We start from the raw sequence: 18168 nt of genomic DNA, 5'->3' as shown, positions 1-18168 counted from the left end.
CTCTGCATGGGAAGCTCACAGCTAATCAAAGACGGCCTCACACACCCCATTTTCCCCAGGCTTCATCCACTGTGGTCACGCTGAGAATGTGACCTTTTAATAAACTAACCCTTGTTTCTGGTGATCAATTAAAGCTACTGTTCTACACACATCTACAAACACACATGCATGCATATATATGCATGCTCACACATATAGGAATACACATATGTATTGCCAAGCTGGTTACTGCATTCTCACTAGTTCTAACAGTTTTTCAGTTGATCTTCTTAACTATTCTAACAGGAGATTTACAGTCTCTACACGTGCATGCCAAATCGCCTCAGTCATATCCAACTCTTTGCGACCCCATGGACTATAGCCAGCCAGGCTCCCATGTCCTTGGGATTCTCCAGGCAAAAATACTGGAGTGGGTTGTCATTCCCTCCTCCAGGGGATCTTCCCAACCCAGGGATTGAACCCAGGTCTCTTATGTCTCCTGCACTGGCAAATGGGTTCTACCACTATTGCCACCTAGGAAGCCCACAGTCTATAAATAATGCTAATTTTGACTCATTTTTAAAATAAACATTAAAAAAAAAATCTTACTGCCTTGGATAGTCTATCTGAAAACAATGTCCTCTGTGGGCACCTGTTTTTTCCTGACTTCTGCAGGAGTTAAAAACACTCCTGTTTCCTGTTAAACATGGTGTATGCAGCTTTCAGACCGTTTTATTTATTATCTTTGAAAGAATCCATTCATTCCTATTAACTGTTTATGAGGTAGATGTTAAGTGTTATTAAATGCACTACTGATATATACAGTAAGATGAATTTCTTCTCTTTAAATGTACCGATGTTGTAAATTTATATAATAATATTATTGCATTTTGGAATGAACCATTTTTTTTGTAACCAGTGAGTGTAATATTTTGAAAAGGCCTCACTGGAGTAAATGTGGCTTATCTTTCAGTCAGGATGTGCACTGCCACACTGTCCCCTGGCTTTCTTTCCCCTCTGTCTCTAAAAGGCTTTAGTATCAGGAACAGTGTTAATAATATTAGCTCTGCCTCTGTTAAAATAAACTGCAAAGTCCTCCATCTTTTGTCTTCTGGAGTGTTTTTCAAGTTTCTATTATTTGAGTATCACCTTTACAATTTTTGGAGAAGGAAATGGCAACCCTCTCCAGTATTCTTGACTGGACAAGAGGACCTTGGTGGGCTACAGTCCATGGGATCGCAAAGAGTCGGACACGACTGGGTGACTAATACTTTACAATTTTGGCTATATTTGTATTTACCTGTCCTATTACCTGGGGCTTCCCTGGTAGCTCAGCAGTAAAGAACCCACATGCCAATGCAGGAGACCTGGGTTTGATCCCTGAATCAGGAAGATCCTCTGGAGAGGGAACTGGCAACACACTCTAGTATTCTTGCCTGGGAAATCCCAGACAGAGGAGCCTGGTGGGCTACAGTCCATGGGGTCGCGGAATCAGACATGACTGAGCCACTGAGCACGCACGTCCTATTACATCTTTAATATTTTTGTGCATAAACTAAATGTTGACTCATTTTTTAAAAAACCTAATCTTGTCCTAAGCAACATAGATTCAATGAACTACTTACGATTTTTCTAACACAGCTTAATTTAATTACTAAAATAAGAACTAGCCATCAGTATATACCCTAAACCATTATGTGCACCCTCTGTCAGATCAGATCAGATCAGATCAGTCGCTCAGTCGTGTCTGACTCTTTGCGACCCCATGAATCACAGCACGCCAGGCCTCCTTGTCCATCACCAACTCCCGGAGTTCACTGAGACTCACGTCCATCGAGTCAGTGATGCCATCCAGCCATCTCATCCTCTGTCATCCCCTTCTCCTCTTGCCCCCAATCCCTCCCAGCATCAGAGTCTTTTCCAATGAGTCAACTCTTCGCATGAGGTGGCCAAAGTACTGGAGTTTCAGCTTTAGCATCATTCCTTCCAAAGAAATCCCAGGGCTGATAATGCATTAATAATCTTTAGGAAACGATGCATTTGATGATTTTAAATAGCACAGAAATCTATTTTTCTGATCTTTGAAAAACTCTGCATATTAACATCATCTGAGTTCAGGATTCTTTCTGAAGTTTTTTCCTTAAGTCACTTTGTGATGTCTTCCAATATTCTGCCCAAGTATTTCACTACTTCGTGAATTTAGCAGTTTCTTTCTCCTAGGAAATTTCATCAAAAATTTTTATTTTTATTCTAGTTTTTTAAATTGCCACATCTCTGATTACATACATTCTTGTATTGCTTATTTGGAGTACTTGTGGTTTTTTTTTTTCTTAGTTTAACTACAGCTTTATCTAGTTCCTTGTTTTAGCAAAGGGTCTATTCTTATATGTTTCAATTCTGGTGATTTTTTTTTCTTTTTTTGTTCTTTCATATATTCATTTAACAAATACTGAGTGTGAACCATGTGCTGGGTCACAGGCCAGGTGATGAGGATAGAAGCGAGGAAACAGATGCTGTCAAAATTGACTTCATTAATTTCCGCCCCTTTTTAAAAAACTCCCTCCCGGACTTCCCTGGTGGTACAGTGGACAAGAATCCGCCTGCCAATGTAGGACACAGGGGTTTGATCCCTGGTCTGGGAAGATCTCACAGGCCAAGGAGCAACTAAGCCCGTGTACCACAACTACCGAGCCCGTGCACTGCAACTACTGAAGCCCTCGAGCCTAGAGCCCGTGCTCCACCACGAGAGGCCACCGCAACGAGGAGCCGCGCACCGCAACACAGAGCAGCCCCCACTCTCCACAACTAGAGAAAGTCCGCGCATAGCAACAAAGACCCAGCGCAGCCAAAACTAAATAAATTACATATATACATAAACTTCCCTCCTGTTTTCCCAGATTTCTTTTGTCCTTTATTTTCTAATTTTCTATGTCTAGTACTTACTGCATTTATGATAAAAGCTTTTAGAGAACTAGCTTGCTATTTGTAACTATATAAAGTATTTCACTATTATTTTTCTAAATGATCCATAATCATAGTTTTCAGATCCTATTTGGGTCAAAATTTCCAAACAGCTTTCTTTATATATAATTGATAGATAACATTACACTCGTTTCAGGTTTACAACATAACGATGTATGGATATTTGTATACACTGTAAAGTGATCACCACAATAAGCATGGTTACCATCGGTCACAGTGCAGTTATAAAATGATTCACCCCCAGCCACTTTCAAACATGCAATACAGTACAGTTAGCTACAGCCACACCATGCTGTATTAACTGTTTAAAATTTCAATTTCTACTCCTACAGTTTTACTGCATTGTGACTGGTAAAATTTCCCTTAAGAGACTGTAATGAGGTTTTCCTTCTGGTCTAGAAGAGATCAATGTTTTAACCATTTCACGAACACACACACTGAAGTCTCTCATTTCACATGTGAGTTTTTTCAGGCAGTTTTAATAGCTTTTGCATTTAATTACTTCCACGGTTTGTCTAGTTAGTGTACTCATTTTGTAACTGCTGCTTTTTCTTCTTGAATTGTACTCTTATCAATACTGAAAGTCCTGTCTGATTTAAGGTGCTTTGTGGTGTGTATCTTTAACTGATACGATTGTTTCAGTAGTCAAAGGCATGAGAGACAGATAGCCGCAATTAAATCACATTTTCTTCACTATCAAGACAGATACTGCTTTACGACACAGAAAATTTAAGAATAGCAGGCAGTGTTCTATCAAGTCAAAGGTCTTCTGAGTCAGACAGGAAAATGGTTACGTATTTTAAGTGCCAAAGAAGTGCAAACCCTCATCAAGTGATATGGCTGTTAGAACAGAGGTCTCAGACACTTATCAGGAGCTCCAAGATCAAATGTAGTTTGAATTTAAGGGACATGGGCATCATGATCACTTTCTTCTTCAAGTTCTGGAGTCGATGTCACAGAGAGATTACCAGGACTTTGAACCTAGAATTCTCTGCCCAGGGAAACTATCAGTAAGGCTGAAGGCAAAAAAGAGAGATCGTCACATCAAGGGTGAGACACAGCATCACGCATGGATGATCTTTGTATGGGTGCAAACCCAGCTGCTCCAGACTGTGCCCCAATCGCAGCAAAAGGTGCTCAGCTGGTATGGTGTCAGGTAAGAATCCTGTTCCTGCCGGAAATCTCTGTTGGTTAAAAAACCTCATCAAACTGAGAAGGCAACCCCAAAATTATATGGGATAAAATTCCAACACCAGTTATTATTTGGAATAAAGCATGTAAGTAAACATCTTTTAATTCGAGAAAGGTTTAGAATCAAGTAGAGAAGTAGTTTAAATAAACAAGTAGCAATAGTATTATAAATTAAGAAATACCTGTATTTTGGAGCTATTTTAATGTTTAAGAGAACTGAATCTTCCAAGAATTACAGAGCAGCCTCATGATTCTAATTTAAAGTATGTAATTGACAGTGTGCATTTACACACACACACACAAGAGAGAATGTGTGAATGTTTGGGGATGTATATAAGGACTTAAGAATCACTATATTTTTAAGAATAATTACACATGAGCACAGCAAACACAAAGACTTATAAGAACTGGACTTGATGTTGAACTTGAAAGCTTTCTTTAGGGCTAGATTTTTATTATTTACAACTTTAACCAACTTAATTTTAAAAATCAAACTACCATCTGAATATTATGCTTTTATGCAGCTTATGTATTTTGTTTTCTGTGTTAATCCAGAGGAGGCTCTTTTTCTAAGTGAGTTTAACCCATTTATTATACTAACAGATATATCTAATATTCTCACCTTTTTTTATTATGTGTTATCACTGATCTTTAACATATACATCTTTTTTTTTTTTAAATCCTAAAAGGCTGCATTTTCCAAGTATGTCTCTCAGGACACTAGTTTCACTCTAAAATTCTTCTATGGAACAAAATACATCTGAGAAAAATACATACTATATTCTCCTCTTTGTGAATGCTGTCAAAACTCTGATGAATCCCTGAAATCTAAAACTAAGGACAAGGCAGCCCATTAATTTGCTCAAGCCCACCAACCAACTCCACTTCCCTTCCCCTTAACTCAAAACTCTGAACTGCTATGAGTAAGATAAAACAAAGCACAAAAAGATATTTTGGAAATAGAAAATATAATTGATGAAAATTTCAAAGTCAATAAGAAAAGCTGGAAGAAAAAGGTGAGCATGGAGATGATAGAATATATAAAACCTCAGCGCCAGACAGAATCACAGGAAATGCTCCAGCCAGAGAAAAGGGAACGTACAAAACGAGAAAAAGGCTTCAAGAAGCAGGGAGCTCACCTGAGAGTAAAGCCAGACCAGAAGGCAACCAAATCTGAACGGGAAATGTTAAGTCAGAAGGACAGGAATAGTCATGACTAAAGCTTACCGGGCACTTTCTGTGATGTGTGAGCCTATTCTAACCCATCATGTGCTTCAAGCTATTAATGACTGCGACAACCTTCTGAGGCAGGCTGTACTACTGTCCTCTTTCCTGGAGCTTAACTCATGTGCCCAAAGCCTCAGAGCTGCTAAGGGACAAAACTGGGAATGTGAACATAGTGTGGCTCCAGAGCCAAAACGCTTAACCACCATGCCTTCTGTCTTGAAGAAGAAAATGAATTCTCTACAACAATCTGTAGACTTGAGAAGCCGGATTAGAGGGTAAAAGCAAGTTAAGATCATTTTAGGAGTAAAAAACTATAGTGACTGTGTGCTCAGTCAGTCGTATCTGACTCTATTCGACCCCATGGACTATAGCCTGCCAGTCTCCTCTGTCCATGGAATTTTCCAGGCAAGAATACTGAAGTGAGTTGCTATTTCCTTCTCCATAGGATTTTCCTGACCCAGGGATCAAACCCACGTCTCTTCCGTCTCCTGCACTGGCAGGTGGATTCTTTACCACTGCGCCAACTTACTCCGTCTAAATTTCCTTTAATTTTTTTTTTTGTCACACCACATGGCATGTGGGATCTTAATTCCCTGACCAGGGATCAAATCCAAGTCCCTTGCATTGGAAGAGCAGAGTCTTAATTAACCACTGGCCCACCTGGGAAATCCCTATTTTTTTTCTTTTAAAGTAATATTGCCTGTCACAGATTATAAATTAAATCATGTAAGCCTGAATTTCCTTCTCTTCTACCTCTAGATGCACTACTTGATTTTCCAGTACATGATAAATATTCGAGCCTAGTATTTTAAATGCTGACTGGTTTTCAACTTTAAGAATTAACCTACAAACACACAGAGATTTAATGATACTAATTAGGAGACAGAATGTTCTTGCTTTGTAAAAGGCTGGGAAGAGGGTATGGAGCCTGTAGGGGAAATGGCAGAAGAAATGTAGAGATAGCATATCCTTCTTTACTGAGCCAAGGACACCATTTAAAGCTGGTTAGTCAAGAAATACAAGCGATAAATAATAAAAGATTTCCTTAGTATTTTTGTTTTTTGAATGAAAATTTCATATAGCAAAGTTTTACAGTCAACAACTAGACACCCATAACTGTACCCCACCATTAACACTTTACTAACAATAAATTCAGAAAATTTTAGTATGGCTTGCAGGAACAGAGGAAGAGAGAAATAGAGTACTAAAAACGCACTGAATTCCTCACTCTATACAACCTTCAAAACTAATAAATCAAGAAATAGTACAGACATACAAAATTACGTAGAACTATAGAGATAACCACCATTTCCTTGAAATGCATCAAAAATAAAGAGGGACTGACGAAAGAACAGCTGGATGAACAGGATAAAGCAACGGAAACAGAATGTTAACTGTAGACTCTGTGGTGGGTCTACGGGTGCTAGCTATACATACCTTTCAATTTTTCTGACTAAAATTTCCTAAGAAAATATTGACACAGATGTGGTTGAGAGTGGACCTCACATCCCTGCTGGCCTCTTCATGGCACTGGCCGAGCCTCCTTCCAGCCGCTCCACACCAGGTGGAGCTGGGTGCCGGAGCCTGGTGGAGGTAGGGAAGGGGAATGCCGTAGGGATGATGGGCACCCCGTCCAGGCCCAGCCCCACTAGCCCCCACAGTATCCTCATGTCCTCTCCCCTCTCCTGACCGCCGTCAGAGTCAGCAGAACCCGGGAGCTGGACCCTGAAGACACATTTACCAGCCTGAGCCTCTAACAACCACATGACTCTCAGAGGGCCCCACCTCACCCTGGACCGGGGCGTGAGGGGAAATCAACTTTTAATGTCTTAAGGGGCTATTCTGGGATCTATCTTTAACCACAGTTAGCTTAACCAACAGGGAGTGGAATCTGAGGGAGTGGGGGTCGAAGCTTTGACTTTTGTTTCCTATCACTGGTATCCACTGTTTAACAACACACGCAGATTTAAAGCCAAGAGTAAGAAGCTGTCAGCTCATGGTGACACTGGGAATAGCCTTCTAAGGTTTTAACTCTAAGTAGAAAATAAGGCTTCTTTAGCATATTGGGCACCTATGTGTGAATATAAAATGGCACCATTCCTCTGGAGCGATACAATCCCACCCTGGCCCACTCTTTATTCCCAGCTGTCTTTGAGCCTTGCACAACCTGCATGACTATACCCAGCATCCCTCTCTGATCTGCAGGCACTGAAAACCTGGCTGGAAACTGAAGGACTGTTAACTGAGACCTTTGAGGAAGTAAGGGATGTGGTCCTTGACAGGTTCAGATTCCAGCTGCCCTTATTCACGCACTCTCATGTCTTTTGCTTGATTCATTTCTCCCGTCCGTCCCATAATGCCACAGTCAGTCACAGTGACTCAACTCTAAGGACTGCATCCCCACACAAAAGAATTCTTGCTACCATGGCAGACAGTTTCAAGGCTGGAAAGGTAGCCGCAGCTGAGAACCTGCCTTCTGCCTCAGGCCTGCCTGCAGAGGTTCATGGGGTGGAATGGGGGGTGGAGATGGGGATTCTGCCTCATTTACCCTCTAACAGCCCCTCCCTGTTGGAGCAATTGAGGTCTCAAGGGGGTCAGCCAGGAGGTGTGCCGCTTGGATCTCCCTCCGAGAAAGACTGTGGCTTCAGCTGCAAGGACAGGTATGAACTGACACTCAGGAGCCAGTGCCACTGGGACTCAGCCCGGCTTTTGAGCTGAAGGCACATTTCTCCAGGAAGCCTCAGCAAGGCCTGACCCAGTGAGAGGACGAGGGCCTGGCTCTCACTGCCCAAGCAGGTCTCCTCTACCGGGCAGTCTTCTCAGGGGCTCCCTGGCAGCTGGCCGGGACCTGGTCAGACTTGCAGGTTCTCTGCCCAAAATTGCTGCTGCCTTTTCCTTTCCTGGGTGCTGGTCCAATGGCTCTCCTGGCCTGATTCAGGTTCCCACCCCTTCTTTCTCAGGCGTTTTACCCTCTAATAACCCTCCTTCATTCCCAATTCTGTTTAAGAGTCTGCGCCTCAGAGGACAAAGCTGACATAGGACTGGTGTAGAAATCAGGTGTGGGTGTTGCTGTGCCTGTCTCCTCCTCACCTCCACTGCTTACCTTTGGGCCCCCTGCTCTGAGGACCCTCGAAGCACTTGCTCTGAGTCTAGTCCAATGCACCACACCTGCCAATGGGAGGCCCTGCCCTCCCAGCCTCATGCAAGGTGGTAAAGCAGATTGAGGATGTGTTAATCTTTAACAAAACTCTCATTTCCGGGATCTCATTGGTGCATTCTATAGCATTTCATCACAGCACAGAGATCACTTAAAGTTATATGCACATTTTCAGCTGACAATAGTCTAGCAAGACAGTCTTTCCTAAGACTTTCTAACTGGGTATCTTTACTTGCAGCAAATCAGACTTGAGTTCCTATACTGAAATTGTATGCACTCAGAAAAGTGCGATAAAATAAGTCACTGCCATAAAAATGTCTTTTTCATCCGCTATTCATTAGATTGCTTTGAAAGGCAAGGTCAGTTAGAAACTGGAACACAAGCACCCAAATAACACTTAAAAACTAACAAGGGGCACAGTCTCTTCATAGTTTTGACACCAACAAAATAATACACAGGGCAAGTGGATATTAATGAGATGTGTTTAAAATGTTACATATTCTTTTCTTGTTTAGTTATGCCCGACTTTGCGACCCCATGGACTATGGCCCACCAGGTTCCTCTGTCCATGGGATTTCCCAGGCAAGAATACTGGAATGGGTTGCCATTTCTTCCTCCAGGGGATCTTCCAGACCCAGGGATTAAACCTGAGTTCCCTGCACTAGAAGGTGGATTCTTTACTGCTGAGCCACCAGGGAAGCCCTTGTTGCTGCTGCTGCTGCTGCTAAGTCGCTTCAGTCGTGTCCGACTCTGTGCGACCCCATAGACGGCAGCCCACCAGGCTCCCCCGTCCCTGGGATTCTCCAGGCAAGAACACTGGAGTGGGTTGCCATTTCCTTCTCCAAGGCATGAAAGTGAAAAGTGAAAGTGAAGTCGCTCAGTCGTGTCTGACTCCTAGCGACCCCATGGACTGCAGCCCACCAGGCCCCTCCGTCCATGGGATTTTCCGGGCAAGAGTACTGGAGTGGGGTGCCATCGCCTTCTCCGAGGGAAGCCCTTATCTAATAGCTTACCGCAGGGCTGTTTAGGACACAGGCAAACGTGCATTAATTTGCAAATACTGGCTATTTTGCCCAAAGAAGGCTGGCGGAGTGCTGTGCAGTTTAGAAAGTCACCACTTCATAATCAATGCAGTAACCCCATCTCTATAGTTTTTCCTCCATGGTCTCCACTTGTGGCCAAGTTTCCCATCCTGATTGTACCAGTCCAATGTACCATAGCCGCCTCCCAGCCTCAAGGACACTGCCTGCCCCTGCCTAGCCTCCCTGCCCAGGTGAGTGGAGACCAGTGAAAGGAGGCTAAGAGACCCAGATCTTAATGATAGCCCTGCCCCGGATTTGGGGACAAGTCACCTGGACAAGCCGGGGCAATTTCCTTATTCAAATTCAAATTTAAAAATCACCCCCTGGAAACGAGTTTCGAGTTCTGACTCTGTCCCAGATTCACAGACCGGTCACCTGCCGGCCCCGGACTCCAGCCCGAGATGGACCATCTCCTTTCCTGGCAAGCACGCACTTGGGGACACTTAAGTAAACCGTTTGCGTGTGTGACTGGGCAGAAACATCCTATTCATCCGCAAACGCGACCCCGTGGCCAGCAGAGTCTACGTCTGCGGGAGGCCAGGCTGACCCTCGGGGCTGAGGACGAAGCCAGCCGTCTCTGAGGACCCGTGTGAGGACCGGAAGCACGGGTCCTGGGATCGGTCCCCGCTGTTCTGAGTGAGCAACAGTCACCGTCCGGCCCCCCCGTCTGAGGGTGAGTAACAGACCTGCTGACCTCTCGCACCGTCCACTGGGCTCTGGAAAGTGTGTGACACGGGCGCGGCCGGGGACCACACGTCCGCGCGGACCTCCCCCAGCCCGGGGGCGCCCCCGGCCCCCTACCCTCGGCCCCCCTCCGCCCGTCTGGCCGCCAGGTGAGCCGGCGGCGCTCCCCAGTCGCGGCGCGGGCACAGGTGAGCCTGCCACCCCCGCCGCGCATTCCAGAGGCGGGACTCACGCCCGGGAACTTCGCCTTTTCGCCCCCCCGGCGCCCGCGGGCAGCGCGGCCCGGCCCGGGGCGGTGGGGGAAGGGCTCCCAGGCGCGAGGGGGCGCGGCGACCCCGGCACGCCGCACAGACCTGCTTCGGGATCCTCGGGCCGCCCCGAGTGGTTGCCCATGGCTCGGCCGCCTCGGGCAGCGGCCGGCCGGCCGCCTCAGACGGCGCGTCCACCGCGCGGCCGCTCGCACCGGCTCGGGCTGACGAAGCGGCTGCGTCTGGCGGGTCCGCTCCAGTCAAAGAAAGGGCCGTCGCTTCAGTCCCCGCGGCCGCCGGCCGCTCCGCGCTCGCTCATCTGCATGCGGCCCGCCCACCTCGACTCCCGCGGCCCGCGCACCCGAACGCCCCGCCCACCTCATCTGCATACCGCCCCTCCCTCTGCAGGCCGTCTGCCTCGACTCGGGCTGCCCCGCCCCCTTATCTGCATATCTCTCTGGGGCTCCCAGACTCTTCCTCCCCGGTGGGGGAGGGACGCGCCCGCCGCCCGACTTCCGGCCTCTAGGGGCGGCCGCTGGGAACTGCAGCTGGACACTGCGGGCTGGAAAAACCCCACTGCGGGGAGGCCGAGGCCAGGTGTCACGAGGAAGACACAGTCCTGCGCATGAGATATCACACCATCGGGAAAAACCTGGGGTTGCATACGACAGGCGCTTCCTAAGTATTTTCTGGGTAAGTTTTGAGTTAAGTTTTGAGATAAATGAATAGACCAACAAGCAAGTTTTGAGGCGGAGGTGGTGAGGAAGACGCTTTAACAACATTCTCCACGATGAATGCTGCCACTAAAAATAAAAATGCATGCCAGTCACGAGCAGGATCTGCTCTCTGAAATGAGTGAGTTACGGAAATCACCCTAAACGACTTTCCACCCTGAACGACTTTCATAGTCAGCCTTGCAGTGAAAACGCTTCAGTTCAGTTCAGTCGCTCAGTCCTGTCCGACTCTTTGCGACCCCATGAACTGCTGAACGCCAGGCCTCCCTGTCCATCACCAACTCCCGGAGTTCACTCAAACTCATGTCCATCAAATCGGTGATGCCATCCAGCCATCTCATCCTCTGTCGTCCCCTTCTCCTCCTGCCCCCAATCCCTCACAGCATCAGAGTCTTTTCCAGTGAGTCAACTCTTCACATGAGGTGGCCAAAGTATTGGAGTTTCAGCTTCATCATCATTCCTTCCAATGAACACCCAGGACCAATCTCCTTTAGAATGGACTGGTTGGATCTCCTTGCAGTCCAAGGGACTCTCAAGAGTCTTCTCCAACACCACAGTTCAAAAGCATCAATTCTTCAGCACTCAGCTTTCTTCACAGTCCAACTCACATCCATAAATGACCACTGGAAAAACCATAGCCTTGACTAGACGGACCTTTGTTGGCAAAGTAATGTCTCTGCTTTTCAATATGCTATCTAGGTTGGTCATAACTTTCCTTCCAAGGAGTAAGCATCTTTTAATTTCATGGCTGCAATCACCATCTGCAGTGATTTTGGAGCCCCCCAAAATAAAGTCTGACACTGTTTCCACTGTTTCCCCATCTATTTGCCATGAAGTGATGGGACCAGATGCCATGATCTTCGTTTTCTGAATGTTGAGCTTTAAGCCAACTTTTTCACTCTCCACTTTCACTTTCATCAAGAGGCTTTTGAGTTCCTCTTCACTTTCTGCCATAAGGGTGGTGTCATCTGCATATCTGAGGTTATTGATATTTCTCCCGGCAAACTTGATTCCAGCTCGTGCTTCTTCCAGCCCAGCGTTTCTCATGATGTACTCTGCATATAAGTTAAATAAGCAGGGTGACAATATACAGCCTTGACGAGCTCCTTTTCCTATTAGGAACCAGTCTGTTGTTCCATGTCCAGTTCTAACTGTTGCTTCCTGACCTGCATATAGGTTTCTCAAGAGGCAGGTCAGGGGGTCTGGTATTCCCATCTCTTTCACAATTTTCCACAGTTTATTGTGATCCACACAGTCAAAGCTTTGGCATAGTCTATAAAGCAGAGATAGATGCTTTTCTGGAACTCTCTTGCTTTTTTGATGATCCAGCGGATGTTGGGAATTTGATCTCTGGTTCCTCTGCCTTTTCTAAAACCAGCTTGAACATCTGGAAGTTCACGGTTCACATACTGCTGAAGCCTGGCTTGGAGAATTTTGAGCATTACTTTACTAGCGTGTGAGATGAGTGCAATTGTGCGGTAGTTTGAGCATTCTTTGGCATTGCCTTTCTTTGGGATTGGAATGAAAACTGACCTTTTCCAGTCCTGTGGCCACTGCTGAATTTTCCAAATTTGCTGGCATATGGAGTGCAGCACTTTCACAGCCTCATCTTTCAGGATTTGAAATAGCTCAACTGAATTCCATCACCTCCACTAGCTTTGTTCGTAGTGATGCTTTCTAAGGCCCACTTGACTTCACATTCCAGGATGTCTGGCTCTAGGTCAGTGATCACACCATCGTGATTATCCTAGTCGTGAAGATCTTTTTTGTACAGTTCTTTTGTGTTTTCTTGCCACCTCTTCTTAATATCTTCTGCTTCTGTTAGGTCCATACCATTTCTGTCCTTTATCGAGCCCATCTTTGCATGAAATATTCCCTTGGTATCTCAAATTTTCTTGAAGAGATCTCTAGTCTTTCCCATTCTGTTGTTTTCCTCTATTTCTTTGCATTGATCACTGAAGAAGGCTTTCTCACCTCTCCTTGCTATTCTTTGGAACTCTGCATTCAGATGCTTATATCTTTCCTTTTCTCCTTTGCTTTTCGCTTCTATTCTTTTCACAGCTATTTGTAAGGCCTCCCCAGACAGCCATTTTGCTTTTTTGCATTTCTTTTCCATGAAGCAGAAGATATTAAGAAGAGGTGGCAAGAATACACAGAAGACCTGTACAAAAAAGATCTCACGACCAAGATAATCACGATGGTGTGATCACTCACCTAGAGCCAGACATCTTGGAATGTGAAGTCAAGTGGGCCTTAAAAAGCATCACTACGAACAAAGCTAGTGGAGGTGATGGAATTCCAGTTGAGCTATTTCAAATCCTGAAAGATGAGGCTGTGAAAGTGCTGCACGCCATATGCCAGCAAATTTGGAAAACTCAGCAGTGGCCACAGGACTGGAAAAGGTCGAACTCGCTAATTCTTGCAGTGAAAATACATAATAGGAAAAAAATCATAAGCAGGATGGCAGTTTCCAGCTCTTGCATCCTCTGAACACTGGTTCACCTCAGCTTTCATTCAGCATTTCAGGCCACCCAGGGCACTTGGGTGCTCACCGTGTTTATTCCCTCCACTTCCTGGACAGCACACTTCGCTTCCTGCCTCCTCTGGCATTCTCCTCTCTGTCCCCTTCCTTTCTTTCTCCTCATCCCCTGACCTCTGGACACTGCGTACCCTCATGGCTGGTCACCTCCGTCCAATTTGTTCAGGGCCTCTCACTTGGCCTTTGCAGCCAAGCTGTAGCTTTTAAGTCCTGCCTGTGTGTCTTGAGCTTGGTCCTGCCTTCTGAACTCTGGATTCATCTACCCAACTACCATCTTGATGCCTTCAACTTGGGTTCCTCAGTTTAATGGGAACAAAACCCAATTCTAGGTTTTTTACCATCAGTGTCTCACACAGTCTCCCTCATCTCCGTAAACAGAATGTGTCAGGATGTATGTGGTCAATGCCACCATCTCTCAGCACCACTCACCGCTTCCACCGCTGCCACCCAGTCCAGCCCATAGTCACCTCCCACCAGTATCTCTGCCACTGCCTCCGATCCAGCCTCCCTTCTTCTGCCCCTGGCTCTTTACAGTCTGACCTTCACATGACAGAGCGACGCTTCTAAGACCCAGGTCAAGTCCCCCGACTTACACGCTCTTTCTGTCTTTCAGAGGAAAAGCCAAGCCCTCACCATGGCCTCCAAGGCCCTGAATTCCCTCCCCATCCCTCCACTGTGGACTTGCCCCCACCCACCCCTCCCTCCCCAGCCACCGGTCTTGCTGCAGCACCTCCTCACTGTTCCCCAGATCAGCCAAGGTGCTCCCACTCCAGGGCTTTTGCACTCACTGTTCCCTCTGACCCAAATGCTTGCCCCCACATTCCAACAGACCTCTCACTTCCTAGATCTCTGGTCAAATACCATTTGTTCGCTTAAGAGGAGTTTCTCTTGTCTTATCACATGAAAGAGTAAATGAAACCCTCAACACACACACTTCCTGGCTTTGTGGACCTTGTGACACTTTCCACTGTTTAGTGGACTTGTTTACTTGTCTCTCCAGCAGAGTGAAAACATCACAAGAACAGCGAATGAATGGATGAGTGAGTTTATAGGCTCTGCTAAGTCGCTTCAGTCATGTCCGACTCTTTTTTAATCCCATGGTCTATAGCTCACTTAGGCTCCTCTGCCCATGGGGTTTCCTACGTAAGAATACTAGAGTGGGGTGCCATTTCCTTCTCCAGGGGATCTTCCCAACCCAGGGATCAAACCCACCGCTCTTACGTCTCCTGCATTGGCAGGAGGTTTCTTTACCACTCGAGCCATCTGGGGCTCTCCTCTACTGGTAGCATAAAGTCCCCAGTTCTCCTGCATGGTATCATCTTGCACCCTCCCACCATGTTACTCTGGCCTCAAAACTACTTTCAAAAGTACACCATCCCTTGGGACTTACCTGGTGCTCCAGTAGCTGAGACTCCTCATTCCCAATGCAAGGGGCCTGGGCTCAGTCCCCAGGGAACTAGATCCCACATGCCGCAACTAAAGATCCCTCATGCTGCAACTAAGACCCGGGGTAGCCAAATAAATAAATATTAAAAATAAAATAATAGTAAGGCTTCCCTGTACCTCCCAGCAACACGAAGCCAGCTGTGGTGCCCTGCACACACCCTCCTGGTCTCAGCCCCTACGCTTTCCTATCTGCTTTCTTCACTCTGGTTTAACTCTGCTGTAACCTGGCTACCTGGAAAATGCGGGTTTTCTGCTCTAAATTCGTGGTCAGGCATCACTTCCCCTGAGGGCTTGCTCACCCCAGCCAGCATCAAATACTCCCTTTCAGTGCTGCTGTCCTTGGAAATGCTTGTGTTTTCCCACAGAACCACGTTACTTAAACTATTCTTTATACACTGTGAACTCCACGAGTGGCAAGGATGCTGTCTTACTCCTTTTTGCATCTACATCTAATAAATACTAAAGTAAATAACATATTTACTTACTCTATAATATGCCACTAATTTCTCAAACAAACAAAATAGTTCTGTGATGGTCACTTAGCTTCTGAAGGATTTTTTGCTCTCCATGGAAATACTATGTCATTGAAGTGAAAAGAGTAAACATTATAAAGACATCATGTCTGCCCAAATAGTTAAAATATATAATTTTATCAAAATTCAAATGAATCATGAACTTGATGTGTTTATTCCAAGACTCACCTGGAGGAATAAAGCATCAGAAAGCCTAAGAAAGTTTGCAAGAGGAAGAATAACAAGAAGAGATTTGCCTTATTAGAAATAAAAACATGCAGGCTTCTCTGGTAGTCCAGTGATTGAGAGTCCACCGGCCAATGCAGGGGACACAGGTTCAATCCCTGGTCAGGGAACATTCCACATGCCATGGAGCAGTGAAGCCCATGCGCCACCACTACTAAAGCCCACTCGCCTAGAGTCTGTGCTCTGCAACAAGAGAAGCCACTGCAATGAGAAGCCCAAGCATCGCAACAAACAGTGACCCCTGCTCACGGCAACTAGAGAAAGTCTTTGCAGCAATGGAGACCCAGTGCAGCTAAAAATAAAGAAATAATTTTTTTTTTAAAAAAAGGAAAAATATGCCATAAAATTCCATCAGAAAAACAGTGTGGTTACAACAGAATGGAAATTCCCAAAAGGATTAAACATAAAGTAACACTTCAAATTAAGTGACAGCCATATCTCCCTCTTTATGCCCCAAATAAATTCCAATTCAATATAAATTTAACTGTAAAAGATGAAAATATAAAAGTTCTGGAAGTAAACATGGATGAATATTTTATAAAATTAAAAGGGGGAAAGCCTTCTTTTTTGTCCGAACTTTCACTGTGAACATTTTCAGATTCATAGAAAAGTTCGGCCAGAACACTACAGTGAACACTAAAGGGAATACTACAGTGAACACCTTCGATATACATCACCTTGTTTACAAACTAGAAACGTTTTACCATATTTGCCTCTATCTTGATCCCTCTCCATTTTCTTCTTCATTGACTCATTTGAAGTATGTTGCAGACAACATCGGAGAAGGCAATGGCACCCCACTCCAGTGCTCTTGCCTGGAAAATCCCATGGACAGAGGAGTCTGGTAGGCTGCAGTCCATGGGGTCGCTAGAGTCAGACACGACTGAGCGACTTCCCTTTCACTTTTCACTTTCATACAATGGAGAAGGAAATGGCAACCCACTCCAGTGTTCTTGCCTGGAGAATCCCAGGGATGGGGGAGCCTGGTGGGCTGCCGTCCGTGGGGTCACACAGAGTCGGACATGACTGAAGCGACTTAGCAGCAGCCAGCAGCAGCAGACAACATGACATTATTACATTTCCCCTCCAACTAGTTCCAGCACAATCTCTTGAACTCTCCTACCATACCACAATCAAACCTACGAAAAACAGTACTTTCAAAATAGTGTATAGTATACAGTCCATGGGCTTCCCTGGTGGCTCAGTGGTAAAGAATCCGCCTGCCAACTCTGGTTTGAACCCGACTAAACAACACAGTCCATATTAAAATTTCCTGAATTGTCTCAAAAAAAAAAAAAAACCCTGAAATTACGTATTTTCTATTTTATCTCTATTTGAAATGGTTATTTAAGGAAGACTGGGGGCGCGGAGGCTTTTTAGGAATCCTCATTGAAAGAAAGGCAATGCCAAAGAATGCTCAAACTACCACACAATTGCACTCATCTCACACGCTAGTAAAGTAATGCTCAAAATTCTCCAAGCCAGGCTTCAGCAGTACATGAACAGTGAACTTCCAGATGTTCAAGCTGGTTTTAGAAAAGGCAGAGGAACCAGAGATCAAATTGCCAACATCCGCTGGATCATCAAAAAAGCAAGAGAGTTCCAGAAAAGCATCTATCTCTGCTTTATAGACTATGCCAAAGCCTTTGACTGTGTGGATCACAATAAACTGTGGAAAATTGTGAAAGAGATGGGAATACCAGACCACCTGACCTGCCTCTTGAGAAACCTATATGCAGATCAGGAAGCAACAGTTAGAACTGGACATGGAACAACAGACTGGTTCCAAATAGGAAAAGGAGTACGTCAAGGCTGTATACTGTCACCCTGCTTATTTAACTTATATGCAGAGTACATCATGAGAAACACTGGGCTGGAAGAAGCACGAGCTGGAATCAAGATTGCCGGGAGAAATATCAATAACCTCAGATATGCAGATGACACCACCCTTATGGCAGAAAGTGAAGAGGAACTCAAAAGCCTCTTGATGAAAGTGAAAGTGGAGAGTGAAAAAGTTGGCTTAAAGCTCAACATTCAGAAAACGAAGATCATGGCATCCGGTCCCAACACTTCATGGGAAATCGATGGGGAAACAGTGGAAACAGTGGCAGACTTTATTTTTGGGGGCTCCAAAATCACTG

General features: G+C 45.4%; 1 protein-coding gene across 4 annotated transcripts in view; it reads right to left on the bottom strand.

The window, feature by feature from the left end:
* The window catches only part of SPECC1 (sperm antigen with calponin homology and coiled-coil domains 1), a 212290-nt gene that overhangs the window by 111346 nt on the left and 82776 nt on the right, over nt 1-18168 (bottom strand). The window contains exon 1 of one of the 4 annotated variants that reach the window (XM_055576423.1): nt 10656-10879. The exons of the other annotated variants lie outside the window; for them this stretch is intronic. Within the exon in view, the coding sequence (XP_055432398.1) occupies nt 10656-10695 (40 nt within the window). The 5' untranslated portion in view covers nt 10696-10879. Of the gene's footprint in view, nt 1-10655; nt 10880-18168 lie in introns of those variants that run through there. 4 annotated transcript variants of the gene reach the window in all.

This window comes from Bubalus kerabau, chromosome 4 (assembly GCF_029407905.1).
Source record: "Bubalus kerabau isolate K-KA32 ecotype Philippines breed swamp buffalo chromosome 4, PCC_UOA_SB_1v2, whole genome shotgun sequence".
NCBI lineage: Eukaryota > Metazoa > Chordata > Mammalia > Artiodactyla > Bovidae > Bubalus > Bubalus kerabau.
Note: the sequence above shows the minus strand (reverse complement) of the source record. Positions and strands in the feature narration are given on the sequence as shown.